At 38.7% G+C, this 20,175-nt stretch overlaps 1 protein-coding gene across 4 annotated transcripts in view; it reads right to left on the reverse strand.

Moving 5' to 3' along the window:
• TOM1L1 (target of myb1 like 1 membrane trafficking protein) overlaps positions 1-20,175 on the reverse strand; it is a 40,189-nt gene that overhangs the window by 4,288 nt on the left and 15,726 nt on the right. For 2 of the 4 annotated variants that reach the window (XM_073235417.1, XM_073235419.1), the window contains 7 exons: positions 13,733-13,866; positions 9,157-9,214; positions 8,659-8,776; positions 7,698-7,788; positions 2,514-2,565; positions 714-819; positions 198-279 (listed from right to left, as the gene is read on the reverse strand). In XM_073235417.1, coding sequence (XP_073091518.1) covers positions 198-279; positions 714-819; positions 2,514-2,565; positions 7,698-7,788; positions 8,659-8,776; positions 9,157-9,214; positions 13,733-13,866 — 641 coding nt within the window. The remainder of the gene's footprint in view (positions 1-197; positions 280-713; positions 820-2,513; positions 2,566-7,697; positions 7,789-8,658; positions 8,777-9,156; positions 9,215-13,732; positions 13,867-20,175) is intronic. The other 2 variants (XM_073235418.1, XR_012130688.1) reach the window with 2 other exon arrangements.

Raw genomic sequence — 20,175 nt, forward strand, 5'->3', positions numbered from 1 at the left:
ATTTTTTAGTCACAAGGCCGAGAATGATAAGACCATTAAGAGCCACAACCTCCATAAAACCTCATAAGTCATTTTAATAAGGTCATCAATTTTTGCCAAGACCTAAACAAAGTTAAATGTATAACGAAGCCCCGTTGGCTCTACTACCGAAGGGAATGAAGACAAAAAATAAATTAATCATTTTGTAAATGACTTACTCTGTACTGACAGCAGGAGCTAAGGGATCAAACTCCATTACCTCGTAGTAATTGGGTGGCTGGAGATCATTCTTTGTCAATGCTTTAGGCCAAAAAAAAAAAAAGACCAGTAAACACACATTGAGCTTTGTGAGAACATACGCACAATTAATATTCTCTTTATGATTTAGACTTCAAACAATTCTCTAACAAACACTGACAACCAGAAACAAATAAACTTGCATTTCAGTGCTACTCCCCAGTGCAACAGATCTATATATAATGGATTTCCCAGCTTCATCTGAAGGTTCATTTGCCTCAGTGCTCAAAACAAAATTCAGCACAACACAATCTCTTAATTTCAGTGATAATAGTATCTGTCCTGAATTTGACGCTTAAAATGCATGGAGCTTAAAAATGCAAATGAACTCCCCTAATATTCCCTTCTCAATGTATCTTTCAATTACCAATACATTTCTGGCAGACTCACATATTCACCTACGGGTCCTTATTTGGTACAAATAAAGTCTCGAGTACCTGGATGGTTGCTGGGCAAGGATGGCAGCTTCTGGTGTGATGGTGTTGCTGGAACGGCCTGTAGACTGATGGGCTGTAGTAATACTGAATTTGAATGTTCCAGAAACTGAAGAAAGCATAGTGCATGTTCAAGTAAACATGCTACATTAAGCTCTTCTTTTTTATAATTTAGATTCCTAGGCTTCCATGTAGCACTATTCCAAAAAACATACTCTCAACTGCTATACTTTCAAGAATTAGTAATGATGAACTATTACTTTAGTATTTTAGGTAATAATTACAAAATTCACCGCTTTTCTGTCTGGTTTCATTCCCACTGCACCTCATTTTCCATGTGAAATGTAAAATGTTTTAAAAAGTTCACTTAAAAAGAAAAAAGTGGAACTGTATCTCTTGGGCCAGATTCTATTGTTTCATACTGAATATAAAATTTCAGCCTCAAACGGAAAAAAAAAATTTTAACCCAATAGAAAGGTATAAGGTGACATTATCAAATCAGGATCAATAGGATAAAGACTGAAGTCTTAATTAGAGATACCTCTTTTCCTAAATTTCCTCTTTCATTTCACAAATATGTCCTAGGCACCTACTAGATGCCAGGCACAATAAATAAAAAGAGGCCAAATTCTCACCCTTATGAAACAATTAACCAATGCAAATAGATGTCAGAGCAAGTGCCGTAAGAAAAAAGCTGGGTAACAGGAAGGACAGAGGCTGGGGCATGTGGGGTGGATATTGCTCTCACCATTGGGACATTTGAGCAGAGCCTGACTCTGAAGTGGCCCATGAGATTATCTGAGGGGACACAGGCCAAATGCTCTGACGTAGGAGGGGCCGGTGTGGTTGTAGCAGAGTGAGCCAACAGAGAGGAGTGAGGTTGAAGGTGTAATAGGAGGAGTCAGATCAACATGTCAGGCTTTTGCAGACTAAAATGGAGTGAGGAAGAAAATTACAGGTGGTTTAGAGCAGATGAATAGCATAATATGACTTTACTTTCGAAAAAAGATTGCTCCAAAGTTTTTGACCTGAGTAAATGAAATAGTGTAGTAGTCATTTACTGAGGTGGGGAAGACTGCAGGAAAAGCAGGTGAGGGGCTGGGGCTGGGAAGAAAAGAGGAAATGTTACGTGGAAGATGGATATTTGAGTTCGACATTTAGAGGGGTATGGGCTAGAGATACCAATTGTAAGTTGTTAGAATTTGATGGTATTTCAAGACAGGAGACCAAAATACCTTGGAAAAATGAACAGATAGAGAAGTCTGAAGCCTGGGCCCTGGGGTCTCTTACACTGAAAGGCCAGTAGAGGAGGAGGAGTCAGCAAAAGAGATGGAGAAGTAGATGTGAGGCAAGGAAAGAACAAAAATGGTGTCTGAAAGCCCCAAGTGATCAGCTTTGTCACTTGCTGCTGGTGAATCAGGTGAGATAAGGACTGAAAAATGCAGTACGAGACTTGGTAATACGGAGGCCACTGGTGACCTTGAAAAGAGCTACGCCAGTAGTGTGGGATGAGAGCCTGTCTGAGGTCTGTCAAAGAGGGTGGGAGGAAAGAAGAGACAGCTGATAAAAACAACACTGAAGCAATTTTGATTCTTAATCATCTTTCTAACAGAAGTGTGACTCCAACTGTCTATCTTAAGAGATTTAAAAAAAGATAGGGAAAAGTCCTAACAAGGGTTCTAGCAACATGGGATAAAGAAATGTTGAGCAGAACATGAGAATTAATGATCAGGAGCTAGTTCCTGTTTAGCCATCATAAACTGCTGACTAGATGCACTGTCAAAGAAGGGTTTCATTACTTACATTCTCATATGTATGACCTGAGGCAAGGTTTTGGCCGGTCCTTGGGGCAAACCTAGGATAGTGTGATAACACAGCATGATTACCCTACAGTGAGAACGCAAATGCAAAAAGTAAGATGACTCTCCTGGTCTAAAAACAAAACCTAAAAAGTATCTGCACGCTGCACACAAGTATTAATTTTATGTAACACCTGCTATCTGGTTTCAATGCCCACCAGATCATGATGTCCACATAACAAAGAATAAAGATAAAGCACTGTCCCTTGGCAGTAGTAGCCCTGAGGTCCTGGCATGTGCCTAGGACACTAGTAAGAACAGAGCCTTCAGCCTTTCCATCAGAGCAGCTACCACTCCATTTTTTGAAGCAGAACAGAGGATAGGAAGGAAGTGGGGAGGGCTCTGGTTCTGGTGAGACAGAACATACACACTTCAACCTCTCTCTCCCACTGAATCCTACTATAAAACCTGGACAGAATGGATGCGACAAATAATTGAGGACTAAAAAGTAAATAGTTACAGGCTGACTGGGAAAGAAGACCAGAATTTAACTATCACTGAATCCTATTGGTAAATTATTACCATGTTTTTGCCCCTCTGATATTTAACCTAAATGCAATGCAGTTTAAAACCCAAAAATGGGCAGTGAGGACAGACACAGCAACAGAAGAAGCCCTCTCATTCTCACTCAAGGAGCAGGAAAGGGAAATCCTAATACTCAGAAAGGGTGTGGAGATCACTCAGCCCCCTCACCCCTGATGTTTTTTTCTCTTCTCTGTTCTGTAACACCCCAAGCTCTAGACAATCCTGTGGGGGCTGCAGTGACAGCAGAGTCAATGGGCCTGCAGGAGAACTGTCTTCTCCAACAGGTGCATCTGTGACCCCAAGAGGATGGGGCAAACTTCCATGTGTCTTTTTTCCTTTCTGTCCTTCTACTTGGCTCCAGACAAAAGCCCAGTTGACAAAATTTGTGGCATAGTAGAGTAACTAAAGCTCCAGCTTTCTGCCTGGAGAACTGAAAGGGGAAATCTTAAGAAAGCAAAGTACCAGAGAAATCACGAAGAGGGAGGAATTCGGGCTGACAACTTCAAAGTCGTTTATGAGATCCAAGGCTAACCCCCTGATATGTGTATTCATGGATCTGATCCCAGTCAGGATGCCAAAAATGCTGAGAACAACACACTACCTGCCATCCAGACCTCAGACTAACCCCTGGATGGTACATGTGTGAGAAAGATCTGAAGAACACTGCAAAGCTTTGAAAATATAAGTATGTTGGGATCACAGTACACAGAAGGCAGGCTGAAACTGCAGCATGAACTTAAAGAGGTTGTTAGCCTTCTAAAATAAGAATATCAACATTCCTGACAGGATTTAAATAAAAGAAAGTGTCTCACAGTATTAAAAGCATCCAAGATAGAATCCAAAATTATCAGGCATATGAAGTCAGGAAAATTTCAACTTTTAAGTGAAAAGACAACAGACATTGATATCAAAAGGACATAGATGTTGAAATTATCTGAGATTTTAAAGCAGCTATTAAACAAATGCTTCAAGAGGCAACTGCAAACACTCTTGGAAAAAATGTAAAAATAGAAAGTCTCAGCCAGGAAACACAAAGTATAAAGAGGAGCCAAAAGGTCATTTTAGAATTAAAAAATGCAATAGTCAGTGAACTTGAACACAGATTAATAGAAATTATCCAACCTAAAAAAAGGGGGGGATGGGTAGAAGAGTGAAAAAAGTACCAAGAAGAACTCTGAGAGATTTATAAGTCAATGACAACAAGTCTAATATTTGTGTCATCAAAAGTCCCAGAAGGACAACAGAAACTGTAGTGCTGAAAAAATATTTGAATAAAGGCTGAGAACCTCACAAATCCGAGGAAAGACATAAAACCACAGATTCAACAAGTTCAGTGTAGTGGGTTAAACAGTGGTCTCCCGCAAAAGTATGTCCTTGCCCTAATTTCTTGGACCTGTGAATATTATCTTATTTGGTAAAAGGGTTTTTTCAGATGTAATTAAGTTAAGGATCTTGAGATGAAGATGGCATCCAGTATTATTCAAGCGAGCCTTAAATCCAGTAATAAGTGGCCTTACAAAGCAGAGAGAGATTTGAGACACACAGAGAAGCCAACCTGAAGGTGGAAACAGAAAGTGGAGCAATGTGACCCAAGCCAAGGAAACCAGCGAATGCCAGTCACCAGCATCTGGAAGAGGCAAAGAACGGCTTCTCCCCTAAGAGTTTTGGAGGGAGTATGGGCCTGCTTTCAGACCTCCAGCCTCCAGAACTGTAAGAAAATTAATTCCTGTGGTCTTAAACCACCCAGTCTGTGGTAATTTTTTATGGCAGCCACAGGAAATTAATACACTCAGTAAACCCAAAACAGAATAAACCAAAAGAAATCCATGCCCAGAGACATCATAATCAAACTGTTCAAAATTAGAAAAAAAATTCTTGAAAGCGTAACCAGAGAAAACAACACATTTTTGGTAGGGGAACAATTCTTTGAATGAATGCAGATTTCTCATTAGAAATCATTTAGGCCAGAAGAAAGTGGAGCAATGTTTAAAAACTGCTGAAAGAAAAGAACTGTCAACTCCCAATTCTATATCCAGTGAAACTATCCTTCAAGATAAAGACTCTCACATGAAGTAAAATTTAAAGAGATTTTCACTGGAGTCAGACCTCCTCTAAAAGAATTGCTAAAGGAAATTCTTCAGAAAGAGGGGAAATTATACAGAAAAAAATAAGAGCAACAGAAATGGTAAATATTGGGTAAATAAATTATTCTACTCTTTCTACTCTTCTTGACTTATTTAAAATACATTTAAAGGTTGCAAGCAAAAATTGTAACACTGTTCATATTTTTTTCCCAAAGCATACAGAGGTAATATATACAATAACTGAAGGGAGGATCTATAAGTTCTCTACATTTCTCTTCAAGTGTTTACTGGTTCTAAGTAGATGAAAAAAGTATGTATACTGCAATCCCTAAAGCAACCAGTCCACACTTTCCATAACATAAACTACATAAGATTACAGATAAACTCACAATATATAAAATGGAATACTAAAAATATTCAAATAAGACAAAAGACTGCAGGAATGAGGAAACAGAAAAAAAATTACATAATGGTAAACCTAAAGCCAAACATATAATGACATTAAAAATAAATGGTCTAAACACACCAATTAAAGACAAATTATATTACATAAAAATGTGACTCAACTATATACTATCTACAAGAAACTCACTTAAAATATTTTGATAGAGTTCAAAGTAAAAAGATGGAAGAAGATGTATCATGCAAACACCAATCAAAAGCTATAGCCAGAATGGCTACATAAATATCAAAGTAGATATCAGGGCAAAGAAAATTTTAAGAGACAAAGAGGAACACTTCATAAAGAAGAATCAATTCACGAAGAAGACCTAACAATCCTGCATGCAGATATGCTTAGTAACAGCTTCAAAATACATGAAGCAAACACCAATTTTACACAGCCTTTTCTATAAATATTATATGCTGTATGGTTCTTACATGAATAACATAATTCAGAAATTGGGTACATAAGTGTTTAAATACAACACTAGGCAACCCGCCAAAATCTAAATCTATTCATATAAAAACAATTTGTTTTTATATCCTGCATTTGTTTTTATATCAAGATATGCCAACATGTTGAGTGAAAAACAAGGTTTAGAAAAGTATGTATAGCATGCTGCATTTTATTTAATAAAGGGAAAAAATCATATTCATATTTACCTCAAGACACTTGGAAAAGATAAATAAGAAACTAACAAAGTGGTTCCCTGGGTGGGAGCAGGGTCTGACACAAGAGGGGGGGAAACGGGGAGGACAGGAGTGGGGATGAGATCAAGTACTGTTCCTTGTATATCTTTTTATATTTTGACCCCTGAATCATGGAAATGCATTGCCTATTACTTAAAACATACACATTTAAAAGGAAAAAAATATAGGCTTTGGTGTAAAGCAAATTCAGCTTGTTTATTTTTTGCTCTATCTACTCTATCCTGTCTCTTCTTGACCACCATGTGCTTATTTATGTAAACAGGCAAATATTATATTTTCCACTTTCTTACACAAATTCAAAATAGTATACACATATTACTTTGCACCTTTTTTCACTTAACAATAAATATATTGGTTATTATCCCTCACATAGAGAGCCTAATTTTCTTCACCACCAGTATACTAATACATCATGTAGATATTTATTTAACCAGTCCCCAACTGATGAGTAATGGAGTTGTTCCCAGTTATTAGCTATTGCTCAACTGATGTAAAGAATAATCTTGTAAATACCTCATTTTGTGGAGTATAAATTTCTAACAATGAGACTGCAGGCTCAAAAGTAAATGCATTTATAATTTTAAGAGATTGCCACTTGCCCCTTGTAAGAATTGCATGATTTTGCGATACTGTCTTTCCACAGCCAATAAAGCATATAAGCATTCAGACTTTTGCTAATCTGTGAGATTACAAACAGTTTTATTGTAGTATAATTTATATTTCTGTAACTATTAAGTAAGGTTGAGCATCACTGAATATGTTTATGGGTTGTTTCTATTTCTTTTATGGTGAACTATCAGTTCATCAGACATGCTACTTAAAAGTTACATGAACTTAGGCAAATTCTGTTCCCTAAGTGTCAGACTTTTCTCCTATAAAATGGGAATAATGATAATAACAGCAGTCACCCAAGAATCTTTGTGAAGATTAAATGGAATAAAGACAAACAACAAAGTGCCTGGCATATAAATGTGTTCTGTAATTGCATGGCCATTACTCTTTTTGACCCTCATTTCTCTTCCCTCTTGTCATTCTATTTCACTTGTCTTCCCCCCTACCTCCTTTACCACTGAAAAATAACAGAAACAGATCATTTATTGAACACTTATTACCCACTCCAATATTAAAGGTACCTAAAGCATCTCACAGAATCTGTAAGAATCCTGAAGAGTATCTTTAGCAGAAAGACGAAGGCTTGCGCTGGTAAATTTCTCATCCGAGGTCACACAGCTGGCAGGGAGTAGTGCTGAGCTTCTAACTCAGGACTGTCCAGTTCCTAAGTCTCTACTTTTTCCATTCATGCTTTCTTAAATATGAGTAATAAGAATGAAATGGTATTAGTTCTAGAGTATTACTGACATACTTACAGGGGTGTTTCTGTATTTTCCAAGGCTAGCAAGTCTGGATAAAGACTGGGCTTCAAGTTGTCTGTCACATCAGGACTAGGAGAGCTGAAATCTAGAACACAAAATGGACTTGTTTGGTTTTAAAACACTTTGTCAGTTAGTTGTTTTGTTGAATTTTCTACAGTAAAAAACAAAAAGAGATTAAGATTCCTATCACCATAAAATCATGGGATTTTCTCAAACAGAAATTAAAAACACCATTGATAGTAACTGCAAAGAGAGGAATTCCCTGCCATGGATGATGTTGTAAAGGTAACAAAAGTATTGTACTGGGTTTTCTAGAATCCAAAGCCAATCCACAGTGGCAGGAATTTTGTAAGTCTTGTTCTGCCAAGCACAAAAGTAAAATGCTATGGTATATACAAAGCATTTTACCCTTACCTCCCCAAACTCTTAATTTCCCATAATCCTAGGTGAGACACCCCAAAGTGGGAATGTCTCAAAGGTTGAGTGGCTAGGTGGTGGCAAAACTGGGGGACTCCTAATTCAAAAGCCTGCACTTTTCTCTCTACATGTCACCACCATGTGGATCAGACCTCATAATTTCTGACTTTATCTGCATCAAATAATCTCTTACCTGATGCAATAGCATAACAGAGGAACCCAAAGATAATAATAATGTGTGTGTTCAAAGTAGATTTAAGTATTGGTCTTGGAACTGAACAACCTCTATAAAGCAGGCCAGGTAAATTCTATGAGATTCTAAGCCTGTGCGATGAGTTTCAAGGACCTACTCTGCTACGTGCCATTCTGTACTGGGTTTGACCTAAACATTTGCCAAGAATTAATTACATCTCCTGATAGTTTTCTGATATTCAAACTGACTTCAGTCCTTCTCAAGTTGCATGTAATCATGAAACCAAGATGAAATGTTTCAATCAGGTTCTTCTGCTGGTCTGAAAAGACCCATCTGCTTATTTACTTAAGTCTGAAAGCTGAGCATTCACGGTGTTGAGTTCTCCCAGAGAGGCCCGACTCATGGGAGGGCTGGGACTTATGTCAAGGAGTTCACAGGATGGGGCAGAAGGTTCACTGGTCCTCTGGACACAAAACAAACAAAAACACAACTTAGAAACAAATGTGTCAGGTAGCATATTATGGCTTTCTCCCAAAACTTTCCCCAGAGAAAGGAAGAGCTAATCTGGATGCATCTTGAGACAGAATTTCCATTCAACAGGCAACACTAGTCCTAATCCCATCTCACCACCCCCATAGGTCCCTGCCTAACCAGAGATTTTCTTATGACCTCTTAGGACTAATGTGGTATCATCAAGTTATTAAGGCAAATACTCCACACTACCAAACCACTCCACGTTAATCAATGTCTTTTTTTTGAGACTTGATTCAAGTAAACTTGCTCCTTATTGAATAATTCATAAAATGTTCAATTGTTTACTTTATAACATTTCTATACACTTACATTGGCATCTTCTCTCTGGTTATTTTGCTCTAAAATCCTTTGTTGGTTACGAGCAAACCTGTTTGAATTAGCAAAATGCAAGAATTTAAAAGAAACAGACATGAAGATGCTATAATATTTAACAATTTAATACATAAATATTTAGGACAAAGACAAGCAGCCTCATCCCCACTCCATTCCCAATTAAGTACTTTACTTTTTTTCTAGTTTATAGAGGTAATATGCCTTTAGAGAAAACTGAGAAAATGGACAAGTATTAAAAATATTAGTAATTCCATCCTCAGAAATAGTCCCTAGTGACATTATGATTTATTTCCTTCCAGTACTTTTTCTGTAAGTTAACCTATTTTAAACAGGAGAAATTGTACTTTATATAATCCTATATCCTAATTCAATTATGTTATGACCATTTTCTGAGTTATTCAGAAATTAAATTTTTGGTGGCTATGTATTTTACTTTATGAAGGTATCCCAAATTTAACTTAATTATTCCTATTCTCAAATATTTCAGTTGTTTCCAATTTTGCCATTACAAATTAATTTTCCCATTACAAATAAATAGTCCCTAAAAATTCAAATACACTTGACATATTTTCACTGTTGATGTTCATTTTTACAAGACATTTGATACCTACTAAAAATATTACCTTTACCAATTTAATTTTATATTACTTATACTCTGGGGATAAAGGAGGAGCAGTTAAATACATAAAATAAGAGAACAGGTTTGAAAGAATAGTGAAATTGAAGGCAGAAGTGTCAAGTGTCAGCATTACTATTGAGTAGCTACATGACCATGGAAATGACTTCCTGATCCTCGGTTTTTAAGAGAATAACAACATTTGAACCACTTCCTCAGAAAGTCATATTCAGGGGCAAGATATATATGGATGGATGGATGGATGGATGGATGGATAGAGGTGGATGATAGGAAAATGCTTTGCAAACTAAAAGTTGTGTTAGAGACAGAGTATTACTGTTATAACATATTGACTCCATGAACCTAAACACTTTGAAAGCTTACACTAAATTGGAACATGCACTTAGGTTTAAGGATTTTTCCCTTTCTAAAACACGTGTTTTTTCTTCCGTCTACTTATGGCATTGAGTTCTTGTATGCTAGTTATGTGCTAGGTATGAACAACCTTCACAAATCAAGTCTTGAATTACAAATTTTCATTTCCTAATTTACACAACTAGTCCCTGGATGTAACGAGTATAGACTTGAGGATGTTGTAATACAGTGAATGTATTTTTCATGTGGGATGGATGTAAATTTTTGGGAAACGGCACGCTGAGAGGCAAAACGATGTTCCCAGCCCCCAGCCTCCACCCAAGATAACCACATCCTAATTGATGGAACAGTGAATATGTTAGGTTAGATGACAAACGGGATGAAGGTTGCTAGTGAACTGATTTTAATAGGGAGATTATCCTGTACTATACAGATGAGCCTGCTGTAATCACAGAGGGAGATTTAAATGTGGAAAAGGGCAGCAGAAGAGGAAGCGAGAGTGATAACGATGTGAGGCTTTGAAGAACAGAGGAAAGAAGTCATGAGCCAAGGGGCAGCTTCTAGAAGCTGAAAAAGTTAAGGAAACAGATTCTCCTCTAGAGCCTCCAAATAGGAACGCAGCCCCACCAATACCTTGATGCTACCCAGTGAGACCCATTTCGGACTCTTAGGAATTGTAAGGTAGTAAGCTTTATGTTCTTTAAGGCCACTAAGTTCGCAGTACTTCATTATGGCAGCAAGGGAAAACTAATACACCAAATCATTATTTTTTCAAGAGGCAAGAATACCTTTCTGCAGTTACTTTTGGCCCAACATGGTTCCAAGTCAAAGCAGAGTGAGCTGTTCACAGAAGTAATCCAACCCCGATACCTAGGCCCCACACACATTCCCCCTAGGAGGAAGCTTTTAGGCAGTGGCTTTCTGGTTTGTAATAGGATTCTCCAAAACGACAACCAGGAGGCAGCACTCACTCTCTTGAAAACCATGTGGTTTTCCTTAGATACTTTTCCACTTACAAAGACTTACACTGCAGAAAGCAAAGGGCAAGGGCTGTGGCTCTGTTCAGTGCTGGGAACACTGATCACTGGGCTCACATCCTCAACGGAAGCCCTGCTGCCTCTTCCTGTGAGCGGCTGCTGTCACCGGCACCGGTAGGTGACAAATATGCGGTAGTGAAGGAAATAATGTGTCATTTCATAGCTATTGGTTTTATTTCACTGATTCTCTTGGTTTGTTTCATGAACAGTGGGAAAAAAAATCTAGTAGAAAATTATAAGGCTCAGTGGCATATGAATGGGAAGGAGGAGGACAAAAAATTAACACTCAATGAGGGTCAATGTGCCCTCCACTAGGTGCTTTTATATACATTTTAACATTCAGTCCCCAAAAACAAAACAAAACCCCTCCAAATAGGTACTATTATCCTTTTTAATAGGGGAAGAAAACCTAAGGCTTAGAAAAGTTAAACAACTTGTCTGAAATCATCAGCAAGATTGAACCCAAGTCCGTTCACATCTTTCCCTATGTCACAGTGGTCTCATTCTTCAGCTGGCTGGAAATATAGCCACTGTACAATTACACGTTCCTAGTAATTCTCAACAGAAACGGTGCCCCTATGGGGTCTAGAAATGCCAGTTTAACTAGCAGAAACACTGCTGGAATTTCGTAAAGTAGGGGCTATAAAAGGGAAAACTGTCCCACCCAAAATGCCAACATTACTCCTATTGAGATACAAGGATATATAGAAAGTGTGGGGATTTCAGAGCTGCAGAATTTCTATGATAAAAAGGCCTATGAATAGGTTTGGAAAGAGATCAGATCTGCCTGAAGCTATGTTTTTTCCCTCAATTCCCTCATAATAGACCTTCAGCACCTTGTTTTACGCAATATTTTAAAAGCACTGAAATAATGTCACGTCTATAAAACAACTAAATTGTCAACTCAGATTGATTTAACTTTTTATTTGGAAACTTTCAAACCTACAGAAAAGTAAAGAGACTAATATAATGAACACCCACCCATGTACTCATCAGCCAAACTTAATTAACTGTATCTTTTGTCACATTTGCTTTACCTATCTTTTGCTGAAATGTTTTAAATAAATTATAGACTTGATATTTCATCCCTTAATACTTTAGAAGGCATTCTCTAAGAATAAAAGCAACATAACCACCTACTTAACCATTCTATTACCCCCTGTAAGTCCTTAATAGTAACTAATATCCATCCATCCATATTCAAATTTCCCCCCAATAGCATTTAAATGCTTTTCAATGTTGGTGTGGTCAAAGTAGGATCCAGTTAGAGCCCGTAAGGACATGTGATTGTAGTTTTTTTTCTTAATTTTAAATGTTTTACCTTTTGACTTCCTTCACATATTTTCCCCACCCCACACCCTGCTTGGCAACCACTAATCTATGAGCTTGGGTTTTTTAGATTCCACATGAAGCTATGTATGTTTTTGTACAGCACTTCAAGACTGAGGAAGAAGCCACCAGCCAGTGTCAGCCTGAGGGAGCAAGCTCCCTCCCTGGGTCTGTCCTGCTTCCCCGCAGCGTCACAAACCGCTCAGGCCCTTGCTCTGCTACTTGTCTAATCAGCCCCCCTCATCCTGGAGCTCTCAGCTTAAATGGCACTTCCTCGTAGGAACCTTACCTTTATTTTCCCAACCTGGATTAAATCAGGCTGTTACTCTCACCAAACAGACCTCCTATATTTATTTCAATTTCCAAGTGTGTATATTTATTTATATGATTTAAGGTAGTTTCTTTTACTATAGGCTCAACTATTACAACAAATTATAAGACTATCATTTTGATAAATAAATGCATTAGAAACAACCTAGATGCCTAATAGTAAGTGAACTGTGAAACATGTAGCATTATGCAGCTATTAAAAATACTGGTTTATCAAAAGCTTTTTAAAAAAAACAAAGGATACACAAATACTTCTACACAGTGAATAAAATCAAAGGAGAAACATAAATATATGTACGTGATCACAACAAAGTTTAAGAGAACTGAAACGTTAATGACAAAATTATGACTATATAAAATTTTTGCCTTTGTGCTTTTCTGAATGGAGAATTTTTAAAATCATGTTCACAGACAAAATTTCTTCACTGGCTGCTTTGGTTTTGTATAAACCATTTTCTCCCTAAAATATATCCTCCCCTCTTCTACTTACCATTCCATGTCCTTCTCCATCTCCAACTTAGGGTAAACCTAACTTTTACTAAGATGTTTTGTTTATACCATTCATCCCTGAGAGCCTATGGTGTGCTCAGTACAGACAGTATAAGGTGAGGAAGATCCGGGCCCTGCCTACAGGCTGGGTGTTTACACTCCCCGAGAATACTCCCAGCCAGCACTCCTCAGGCATTCTTACAAAGCCATTCCATAAGCTTCCAGGACAGTACAGATTCCTGATCAGCCTTGTCCTGACCTTGTTTTCAATCTTCCTGACTGCTCGACCTTGAAGGCACTCCAGTAAGAATGCTGGGTAACTGGTGGTGAAAAACAGACTTGGAGGAGGATGGGAGAGGGTGCACCACCTGCTCACCTCTCACATCCAAGGATTGCATTATTCAAATCCTCGTTCGCTTGAATTAGCTCAATGGTTACATCTTCATTCTCCACCACCACGAGCAGGTCCATGATCCTCTCCTGCATCTCCTGACCTGTCCTATAAAGTTTCTGTCAAAGAAAGGAGAGAGATTTCTTCTTCCATGCTAAGAATGTCTATAACGACAACTCATTTGCCTATCTGTATACACCTGTGATGGCCTCCACCCTGAGTCACCTATGGGAGATTACCACAGTATTTAACTATGGACAGCTCATCCTTTTTATTGAAAGGCAATGAGTTATAAAATGACTCTATTTTCCTTTAAAAATTGAAATAGGTATCATAAGGTCTCTATGGTACAAGGCGTGTAATGCTAGACTAGAAATTAGGAGTAGTGTATGGGAATTCTAGAGGTACTGCTTATTAGCTCTACCAGGTTAGGGGGAAAAAAACACTTGTTTTATAAATCTCAGTTTTCTCATTTGATAAGTGAAAATGATACTACTTGCTACATCTACCTCAAGGGGTGACATAAAAATCAAATGAGATGTGCATAATGAGGAACTCTATAACTATAAAGCATTACATAAAACATTAAATGCTATGTCACTATTAATGAGAGTGGAGGAAAGAAGTAGTTACAATACATTTACAGCAGCTTAAATTTTCTATTCTGTTTTACTTAAACAAATGTTTAAAGTTCACAGTTGCATCATCACAGTTCAAGGTAAACTGAACCAGGACTGAAAACCAGTCGTGGATACTATCCTAATTTGACCTAGAGTCACTGTGTTCAGCCATGACTCCATTACCTGAACTGGCTTTTTCTCAAAAGCATCAGAGGCACCTAAAGCAGACTTCCTGATTCAGAATCTCCAGGGCTGAAGGTCTGGGAATTTACATTTTTAACAAGCATCCTGAAGTGTTTCTTACACATAGTGACATTTGAAAACTACTGCCTTGCTACAGACTTCCTCCTGGGCAAACCTCCACTAAGCCTGGAGCCTAACACCGACACTAGTATTTCTTCAAAACCACCTGGGTTAGAACTTGTAAATGTAATAGTACATTAAAATAAGGCTGAAGCACAGGCACATTCCCCTTTCAAAATGAAAGCAGCAGAGCTTGCTAAATCATCACACTATTACACTACTTGATTTCTTCCCCTCAAGAAACAATGATCCGCTGAAACACATACACCTCACGAAATCATTTAGAGTCTCAAACAGTCTATTCCAAGACTGACAGGAAATCTCTAAATAAATAAATCAAACCATTAATAGCCAGCATTGGGACTCAGAGGTAAAAGCCACTACCTTCCACAGGTTTGTAACAAAAATATTTAGAAGACAAAAGGAAATAAAAATCGGGGAAAAGGTGAGACGGATGATAGACTCTGGGTTTTATACCTACAATGTACAGCCGGAAAAACAGTCCTATTTGCTAATAACTTGGCCACTATCAGCAGGTGTTGACCAACTTTTTTCTTAAAGGTTTAGATGGTATTAAATATTTTCTGCTTTGTGGACTGTATATTCTGTCAAAACTGCCTGACTCTGCCAAGTAACATGAAAACCACCATAGATGATATGTAAACAAATAGGTGTGGCCATATCTTAATAAAGAAAAGGCAGGTAGTGGGCTAAATTTGGCTCACATATGGCCTCCTGGTAAGTGCAGAAAGAACACACTTTAGACTTTGTAAACCAAAGGCCTTTCCCATACACAAACCTGACATGGGGGTTAGTTAAATTTTAGCCTCAGTTTTTTATTTTTTTTCATCTATAAAGCAAGGATAATAACAACCATCTTGTAGGGTTGTTTTAAAAATAGGAAAGTGTCGGTGAAACCCCATGGCGTCTGGCACACAGTGAGAAGTCAATAAATGTATTACGGTTGTCTAAGGAGATATCACTAGAAGCTTAACAAGGAAACTAATGTAATTTTGTAATACCTGAACCATTACTCAGGACACAGTACTACACAAAGGGAAGACCTAAGAACCACATTTAATATAACCTCCATGATAAATGAGACTTTCCCTTTGTCTTGCATTAGTGAGTGCACAGAAACTACTTTTCTTGCTCGCTGGCAGCCTTGCTACAGCAATGTCCAGACCAAGCTGACACAATGGCTGTTTGATGCCCATGACCAAAGTGTAGAAATTAATTTGAAGTGAATTTGCAGCCAACATCAATAGCTCCCAGCCACATGAAGACCCTTCCTTGCCCTCTCAAGGGACAGATGGAATGGAAACATAAAAGGAACACCACTCTCTCAGCTGGTTTGCAAAGCAGAATATGAAAAACCTCTTCAAAAGCCAGCCCACTCTGATCTCTGCAATTGATGTTTGTCTCAGAGGAGGGCCAAACCACCTGGCAAGAGTATAGATCAAGCACCACGGACCAAATGGATGGGTCAGGAGTTCCCCACTGCAGGCACTTGCAGAGCTGTGGATGTGGGGAGCTGGGGGAGAGTCAAAACACAGAGTAACAGCTGCGGGTGCATATGTCTATCACAGAGCCCCTGGAATCACCTCCCTTTATACCATATCAAAGAAAACACAGGCTTCTAAGTTAAAATGATTTTAACAATCAATTCAAAGTCTTTGAAGCAAAACAAAAAGGAGCTCCTTCTGCGCTTCCTTTCCTGACATCCAGATGGTTCCTGCTTCCCAGAGCGCTCAGGAATTAAGGAAGGAGATCCCTCTGCACTTTCAGCTCAACTGCAATCCCCCCATTCACTAACACAGAGCAACTCAATAAAAAGAAAAATAAAAGTGCCGGAACATCTCCCTGGAAAAAAAAGAAGAAATGTGTTTGCTGAGAGCCTTCTCTGGAAATAATATCTGGTTGGCAATACTTCTATTATCAGCCCATAACATATTTTCTCTCTCCCAGTACTCCCCACCCAGACTGCAAGAGCCTCAGAGAACATCTTATCTGCTCAAAATAAAAATGCCCCCACCCTAAAACCAAACATTTCTCAGCATAACTTGTTCATAGTCTTTTTCCTTATACAGGCCTCCACTGAGTGAATGACAAATTGTCAAGATAATCCTCATGATCACGAACCCATCAGAACCCTTCTGACACCTTTTCTCAACTAAATATTGTCAATATTTCATTTTCCTGAAAGCCTTTGTCTGCAGAAACTCCTTAGCTCTTCTTTTTCATTCTTCGACACAGAGCATTGATCTACTTAGTTCAACAGACATTTAATAAACTCATTTGGTGTATAAAGCATACACTCTAAATATGCATGGCTACATGGATTTAGGAGGATAAGTCTTGGTTACTGCCTCCAAGTTGCTTCCAATCTAGTAGACCTAATCCACACCCACATCTAGCTATCTATACTAGAAAGTCAATTCTGGGTTTAAAGTAAAAAACAAGCTGGTAATCGATCGTATGTAGGCTCAGGAGAACAAGGTTCTCACTCCAGCTCCACCACTTGCCACTGTGTGGGTAACTCACACCCTTTCTGAATATACAGGCTCCTGTGTAAAGGAAGGGAGAGGGTCTCAGTGACAGGGAAAGTCCCTTCTACTCAATGCCGCACAAGTTCCTGAATGGTAAAGACAGAGTGTTCAGGGAAGAATGACTGTATTCTACTCTCAGGTTTTTGTGTTTTTTTTCCTAACTGGTTATAAATGACTTTCAGAGGATGAAATTTTAGATTCACATGATTTTAAATTTCTCTACTAAGTTGCAGTAAGGGTTTCTCTTCTTGTACTTTCAAAATCAGAGCTTGCTTTATCCTACAGAAGATGGAAACATTCCCTTCTTTCACTGTTCTATGGGGGCTGGGCAAAAACAAGATAAGAAAGACTCAAATTTATGGTAAAGGGGAAGTCAGCCATTCACGGAAAGAGCAAAGTGGTCCAAAGCCAAGCGCACGATGACAAGAGAGCAAATGCAAGAACATGAGCGGCAACATCTCATTCCTGTGATAACAGCAGGCCCTCTTAACTCATCACAGCACTTGTTTGACCGGTTGCAGCCTCAGAATCTTTGTACTTCATTCTGGGAAACTAAAAAATACAGTTTCCTCTCCTAAGGAAGTTCAAAGTTCACCAAGAACAGGAGCCCCATTAATGAGCAGGGCAGAATCTAACTAGTCAGTGTGGACTAGAGGAGCAGACAAGGAATTCCAAGGAAGTACACTGGATTTCAGATGGAAGCAGAAAACGGGCACCAAAGAAACAGAACAGCTGGCTAGGAGTAGGTAAGTGCCAACAGACCAAACAGGAAGACATTCTAAGAATAGAATGGTTTTAATATTAACAAACTGTGTAATAAGACTGTGCTCACTAGTAAAACATATGCACAAGAAGAGTCAAGGAATTTTTGAGCAGAGACTTTTCCTGTGTGCTGGGTGCCTTTCATTTGTCCTGGAGATCTATTGTCCACACTCTGCCCTGCTCTGTGCCCTGGGTCTGGCCTGTCGGGAACACATCTCCAGGTCCCCTGCCCTCTTGCCTCTAACTGGGTTCAGCCAACAGGATGCATTGGCAGGACATGGGAGGCAGGGAGGGGGGTGAGGTCTGGGTATTTTTTTCTCTCCATTCCTTACACCAAAGGCACTGCTACCCTCCAGCCTGCTTCTCTATGATTCTTTGAGTTCTGGCAGAAGTCCCCTCTTGCCTATTTATGCCTAGGGAATGTAGTTAATAGTACAGAGTAGTGAACTAGCTCTGGTGGTGTCCCTGAACTTTGCAGGATCTGGCCAAATAAAGAGTACATTGCTTAAACTCTCTTCAAATTACTCAAATTGAGTATGCCATCTATGTGGCTGACAATCCCTACCTAGAGCAACCAAAATAGTATGATGCCAACACAGGGACAGACAAACAGCTCAAACAAAATAGCCTCTGGAAAGACATCCTTGTATTAGAATACAGTGTGATAAAGGAGTGTTTGAAATTAATGGAGGAGGTATGAACTGTTAGTAAATGTTTTTTGGACAACTGTCTCATTGGAAAAAATAAATGAAGGTAAAAATCTCTCATGCCAAGGATAAAGATCTTAATTTCAAGCCACATAAAACCTAGGGTAAGATCCATTCATTTATTAGAAATACTTTTATTGAGTGATTGTATCATGCCTGGCGCTGCCCTGGGAGCCAAACCTGAGCAGTAAATAAGACAGTCCTGTGGCGCTTCCATCCTAGTAGCCAAAGACAGATGAACGAATATGCAAAATATGTGTCAGAGGGCTATGTGAAGAATGAAAGGGTGACAGCGGAAAGTGGCTGACAAAAGTCTAAAGTCTGAAGACTCGGGAGTCTGAGTCAACCTCTCAGAAGAGGTAACAAACTAGGATTGGAATGGTGAGGTAATGCTGAAGACATTAGAGGACAGGAGAAGCGTGAGAGTCAAGGATGAAACAGCTCCCTGGCAAGAATGAACTCAGTGTGTCTAAGGAACAGGAAGGCGGCCGGTGTGAAGTGAAGAGTGTGTGCACTGAAGGTCTGGCAGGCAGGAGCTGGTCAGAAAGGGCTCTGTGGCCAGAATCAGGCTGGGTTTTATTCTAAGTGTAGTGGGAAACCACTAGAGGGCTCCAAGCAAGGAACAATGACCTGGTTTACTTTTGAAAAAAAAGCTATACAGAGATGCTCAAGAGCATTACTCACTAGGGAAATACAAATCAAAACCACAATGATACCACTTCACACCTACTAGGTGGCTATTAAAAAAAAAGACAAGCGTTGGCAAGGAAGTGGAGAAACTGGGACTCTTGCACCTTGTTGGTGGGAATATAAAATGGTATAAGCCACTGTGGAAAGCAGTTTGACAGTTCCTTAAAAAGTTATGCATAGAGTCAGAATTACTATATGACCCAGCCATTTTACTCCTAGGTATATAACAAAATGGAGTATCAAACAAAAATTTGTACATGAATGTTCAACAGAAGCATGATTAAAAATAACCACAAAGTAGAAACAACACAAATGTCTATCAACTAATGAATGCATAAATAGAATGCACTATGTCCTTACAGGGAATATTATCAGGCCTTAAAAGGAATGGAACAATATATGCTACAGCATGGATGAACCTTTAAAACATTGTAAAAGAATAAAATAAAAGAAGCCAAACACAAAGGCCACATATTCAATGATTACATTTAAGGGAAGTACCCAGAATAGGGAGACCCAGAGAAACAGAAAGCAGACAGGTGGCTGCCTGTGACTGGACCTAGACTGCTTAATGGTTATGGGGCTTCCTTTTGGGGCGGTGGACATGTTTTGGAACTAAATAGGGGAAATGGTGACATTGTGAATATACTAACTGCCATTAAATTGTATACTTTAAAATAGTTAATTTGTTACATGAATTTTACCTTAACTTAAAAAAAAACTATATAGCTTTTGGTTTCCTGCATAGCACAATACTCAATATCCTGAAAACTGATATCTAAATATAATGCATATAA

Source organism: Manis javanica, chromosome 4 (genome assembly GCF_040802235.1).
Source record: "Manis javanica isolate MJ-LG chromosome 4, MJ_LKY, whole genome shotgun sequence".
NCBI classification, from domain to species: domain Eukaryota; kingdom Metazoa; phylum Chordata; class Mammalia; order Pholidota; family Manidae; genus Manis; species Manis javanica.